Genomic DNA, 5531 nt, shown 5'->3' with positions numbered 1-5531 from the left:
CTGCACAGTTCTGATCTGAGCTGTGCAGATCAGTGCACAGAACTGGTCAGTTCTTTATTTTTATTTTAAAATCCTGCTTTTGAAGGTATGTAATTTTGATGATTTTCCAATGCAGTAGCGTCAGGCATGGATGAAGATCAACACGCAAATTCAGGTCCTTCTAACAAATCACCAAATCAAGTGCCCCAAAAGCAAAAAAAGAAGCCAAGAGGCCCTACAAAAGGAATAAAATCCATGCCCGGGGTTCCAAGAAAAATTGAATGGGATCACTTGGACCGACCCACAGGGAAATGGGCAACGGATTACAAGAATCACATTGGCGAGATAAGTCGCGCAAAGGTTTCAATATTGATCAGAACCTGGGAAGATGTTTCACAAGGAATAAAAGACACTTTGTGGGAAGACGTCAAGGTAACCGGTTTTATTTTGGAAATTCAGTTGTACATATCTACGTGTCTTTTTCATGTGCTAAAAGACTTTCTTGTTCCTTTTCTTTTTCTTTCATTTAGAGAGAATTTCATATCACAGATGAAACTAAGAAAGAACTTGTCTTAAAGAGTTGTGATAAGCGTTGGAGGGAATTCAAATCAAGATTGGCGACTGGTTGGATCCGGGGTACAAGGAAAAGGCCAAAAGATGAAAAGATGTCATATGATTTGTATAGTTATATAACTAAGGATATATGGAAGGAATTTGTGAAGATACGTACCTCCGAAGAAGCTGAGGTATAAAAATTATTCTTATTTAAAGTCTTGTTATAATCTAAGTTTTATTTTGTTGTAATAATTTCTTTTACCCCCCTAAAATTAGGAAATAAGTGAGAAAGCAAGACAAAGTCAATCTTTCAACATATATCCTCATCATATAGGACAGAAATCATATGCTGAAATGACAAGTGAATGGCAGAGAAAAGGGTACATTCCCTCAGTTTCTTCGTCATCTGAAGGTTCCTCTGCGTCTACAATTTCTTCAAGTTTGCCGAGTAGGACATGTTTATGGCTTCTTGCAAGATCGGTACCAGATGAGAAAGGAAATCCTTACTTGCCGGATGAGGGCACACAAAAGGTCAAAGAAAATATTGTAAGTTCATTTAACAATTTTGCGTAATGTTGTGATTCCTCTAATTTCATATATGTTCTTAAATATGAAACCAAGTGTTGAACTTTTCTCAAAACCATTTGATTTCATGTAGGATGAATGGAAAAGGAAACAAGATGAAGGGGAATTTGTTCCCAAAAGTGCACGAGATGATGTCTTATCTCGTGCACTTGGTAAGACTAAAGAAGGGAGACCACTAACATTTGGTGGTGGAGTAGGCATCAAAGATGTGTGGGGGACCGGAGAGCGGCGTAGCTTTCGACGGTATGGAGATGCGGAGATGGAGGAAATGGAAGCAAGAGTGACCAAAAGGGTCAAAGATGAGACAATACAAGAGATGAACTCCAAGATGGATGCCATGGTCATGGAGAAATTTATCACATTTGCTAAAGAACTTGGTGTCCAAATACCAAGCCATATGAGGATAGACGCAAATGTTCATAGTAGTTGTCGTTCCGGGGGTTTAGATCCATTTGCCGACATTACGGTATGATAATTTGTGTTTTTCAAGTACTTTGTTTCTAGTTAATTCTATTGAACTTTTCTAACATGTTACATTGTATTTGCGTTATTGTTCAAAATAAATAATAAGGAACCTGTCCCGTGCCATCTATACCTGAACATAGGCTCGGAGAAAGTCTTTGTTGCCTATGGTACCATATGTCCAGAGTTGCTCCTTGATCACCACAACGACGTCACGTCCGATAACGTGAAAGTGAGCGTTGATGATTTTGAGCCCGCGTACAAAGAAGCTCCCGTCCCCGTGCCTTCTCAATATATTAAGAAACTTGCTCAAGCTCATGGTACCTTCACTCAGTGGCCAAAGCATTTGGTGTCGCTTACGAATGAGGAGGTAACTAACATATGCATGATAATTTGAAGTAGAACTATTATACCATGTATGCTCACTAATATGTATATCGTTATTTGAAAATCATACCTCAGGTAAACAAGCCTACAAGTAAAGAGCCTAAAGGGAAAGGGAACAAAGGGAAAGAGATAGTGGTTGGGGGAAGTGGAACAAAAGCGTCCAACACTAAATCAAAAACCTATTTCCTTGAAAATTATAAAGTGCAAAATTTGAGTGGTAAGTGCAATGTGATAAAAACTATGATGTTGGGATTAAAAGAAGGGGAGCATGTTAAGGTACATTGCACTAAAAGGACATTCAATATGGAAAAGGACTTTGAAATTAGTGTCACCGTTGAAGACACCGATCAACTTCTCTCGGGAGCATGGCTCAATATATCAATAATACAAGTTTGTGCTACGTGAGTTACCTAAATTCATATTTTGCCCCTAAATTTGATTTTTATGATTGTCTTAACGTTCTTACACTCTATATTATAGGGCTTTGAGTGAGTTGTGTTTTCACGATGATTGTCACCCCAATAGTATTGGATTCATGTGCCCGGAGATGATCTCGGCCACCATGTTAAAGTCCGATGCAGATCGAATTCTATTGTACATGACGAGGTCCATGAGTGCACTTAGTTCTAAGACATTCATCTTATGTCCATACTACGAAAAGTATGAAAATTACTTTGAACTTCGTTTTTAATTGATTGTTATAAATTTAACTTTTTTTTTCTAACTACATACGTTTATTGTTTGTATGTAGGAGTCACTGGATGCTTTTAGTTCTTTGCTTGTCTAAACGTGAGGTCTACATATTTGATTCTCAACAGAAGAAGAGAAATTTGATGATTAAGGAGCCACTAAACAAGTAAGTAAAGTATGCATATGAAAATGCCATTTTTGCCTAAATTTTTGCCTTAGGTTCTTTAGTTCAAAGTTGGGTTCGAAAACATCATTTTTGCCTAAAAATGACCTAGGACGACCCAATTAGCCTTAAATGTGAAATAATAGATTGTAAACGGACTTAGAAAGTTATAACTATGCATATGAGACGTGTAATAAGTTTGAAAACATTCCTTAGGTTCATTGGTTCAAAGTTGGGTTCGAAAACATCATTTTTGCCTAAAAATGACCTAGGACGACCCAAATAGCCTTAAATGTGAAATAATAGATTGTAAAGGGCCTTACAAAGTTATAACTATTCATATGAGACGTGTAATAAGTTTGAAAACATTCCTTAGGTTCTTTGGTTCAAAGTTGGGTTCGAAAACATCATTTTTGCCTAAAAATGACCTAGGACGACCCAAATAGCCTCAAATGTGAAATAATAGATTGTAAAGGGCCTTACAAAGTTATAACTATTCATATGAGACGTGTAATAAGTTTGAAAACATTCCTTAGGTTCTTTGGTTCAAAGTTGGGTTCGAAAACATCATTTTTGCCTAAAAATGACCTAGGACGACCCAAATAGCCTTAAATGTGAAATAATAGATTGTAAAGGGCCTTACAAAGTTATAACTATGCATATGAGACGTGTAATAAGTTTGAAAACATTCCTTAGGTTCTTTGGTTCAAAGTTGGGTTCGAAAACATCATTTTTGCCTAAAAATGACCTAGGACGACCCAAATAGCCTTAAATGTGAAATAATAGATTGTAAAGGGCCTTACAAAGTTATAACTATGCATATGAGACGTGTAATAAGTTTTAAAACATTCCTTAGGTTCTTTGGTTCAAAGTTGGGTTCGAAAACATCATTTTTGCCTAAAAATGACCTAGGACGACCCAAATAGCCTTAAATGTGAAATAATAGATTGTAAAGGGCCTTACAAAGTTATAACTATGCATATGAGACGTGTAATAAGTTTGAAAACATTCCTTAGGTTCTTTGGTTCAAAGTTGGGTTCGAAAACATCATTTTTGCCTAAAAATGACCTAGGACGACCCAAATAGCCTTAAATGTGAAATAATAGATTGTAAAGGGCCTTACAAAGTTATAACTATTCATATGAGACGTGTAATAAGTTTGAAAACATTCCTTAGGTTCTTTGGTTCAAAGTTGGGTTCGAAAACATCATTTTTGCCTAAAAATGACATAGGACGACCCAAATAGCCTTAAATGTGAAATAATAGATTGTAAAGGGCCTTACAAAGTTATAACTATGCATATGAGACGTGTAATAAGTTTGAAAACATTCCTTAGGTTCTTTGGTTCAAAGTTGGGTTCGAAAACATCATTTTTGCCTAAAAATGACCTAGGACGACCCAAATAGCCTTAAATGTGAAATAATAGATTGTAAAGGGCCTTACAAAGTTATAACTATGCATATGAGACGTGTAATAAGTTTGAAAACATTCTTTAGGTTCTTTGGTTCAAAGTTGGGTTCGAAAACATCATTTTTGCCTAAAAATGACCTAGGACGACCCAAATAGCCTTAAATGTGAAATAATAGATTGTAAAGGGCCTTACAAAGTTATAACTATGCATATGAGACGTGTAATAAGTTTGAAAACATTCCTTAGGTTCTTTGGTTCAAAGTTGGGTTCGAAAACATCATTTTTGCCTAAAAATGACCTAGAACGTACGACCCAATTAGCCTTAAATGTGACTACTACGTATATAATTGCATTTACATGTGTAAACAAAGTATATAATTGCACTTACATGTAAAATATTCTTTGCATTTACATGTGTAAACAAAGTATATATAATTGCATATTTTATCGAATGTGTAGTGCTTTTCGGAGTTACAAGAGACTAGGTGGACAATCTAAGGGAACTAAATTAACATGGATTCCAGCACAGGTATATATATATATAATTAGTTTATTATTTACCTAAGAAATAAGTTTTTCAAAATTATAACATACAATGTGATAGAAATTTTACTTGTGTTATTTATTTTAATGCATTTAGTGTGCTCAACAACCGGGATCACTAGATTGTGGCTACTACGTCATGCGTTTTATGTACGACATAATAATGAATCATGGTAATAGTCAAGATCTTACTAAGGTATGTTCTCATAAACTACGTACTTTATATAATAAATTGAAGTACACAAAACTATTATATTGATCAATCGTTGATAAATTGAATTATTTACACTTTTTTAGGATTTTTCAAGAACATTGCCTTATTCAGCGGAGGAGATTAATGAGGTGAAAGATTTTTGGGCAGATTACTTCATGAACAATGTCGAATTTTTAGCTTAATTTGTAATATGAACTTGATCTCTAGCTAGCTACGTACCTTTGTTGTAATAATTTTAAGTTTGTTGTAACATGTTGGTTGATCGATCTATGACGAATTTAATTGCCTTTTATTGGGAACGTTAATTACGTTGTAAACTTTTGTGACAGGTATTAATTATAAATGTATTCCCGGTATTGGGAATGAACCGTCTAATTTCAAAGACGATCATGTCGGAATTTCCAACTAAAATATTAAAAAACGAATATTTTTTTTAAAAAAAATAAGTCATTTGCAACGCACGTTAGCTCAATGTGCGAGGCAAATGACTTAATTTTTTGGCGCTAAAATTGTCATTTGCGTCGCACATTAAGCTATTGTGCG

General features: G+C 35.1%; 1 protein-coding gene across 1 annotated transcript; it reads left to right on the top strand.

The window, feature by feature from the left end:
* The first annotated feature begins 2473 nt into the window (after positions 1-2473).
* Positions 2474-5208, top strand: LOC130463107 (uncharacterized). The gene is made up of 5 exons (XM_056832149.1): positions 2474-2628; positions 2720-2824; positions 4691-4760; positions 4872-4970; positions 5072-5208. Exons 1-5 carry the CDS (start codon positions 2504-2506, stop codon positions 5168-5170), a joined length of 498 nt encoding a protein of 165 aa, XP_056688127.1. The 5' UTR covers positions 2474-2503; the 3' UTR covers positions 5171-5208.
* Positions 5209-5531: the final 323 nt, after the last annotated feature.

The sequence above is a fragment of the Spinacia oleracea genome, chromosome 6, assembly GCF_020520425.1.
Source record: "Spinacia oleracea cultivar Varoflay chromosome 6, BTI_SOV_V1, whole genome shotgun sequence".
NCBI classification, from domain to species: Eukaryota; Viridiplantae; Streptophyta; class Magnoliopsida; order Caryophyllales; family Amaranthaceae; genus Spinacia; species Spinacia oleracea.
Note: the sequence above shows the minus strand (reverse complement) of the source record. Positions and strands in the feature narration are given on the sequence as shown.

Excerpts from the sequence above, each read along its gene's own strand:
- LOC130463107 (XM_056832149.1), top strand. The coding sequence starts at position 2,504 with ATGTGCCCGGAGATGATCTCGGCCACCATGTTAAAGTCCGATGCAGAT. Across the intron at positions 2,825-4,690 it reads ATTAAGGAGCCACTAAACAA|TGCTTTTCGGAGTTACAAGA; the intron begins GTAAGTAAAGTA and ends TCGAATGTGTAG. Across the intron at positions 4,971-5,071 it reads ATAGTCAAGATCTTACTAAG|GATTTTTCAAGAACATTGCC; the intron begins GTATGTTCTCAT and ends ACACTTTTTTAG.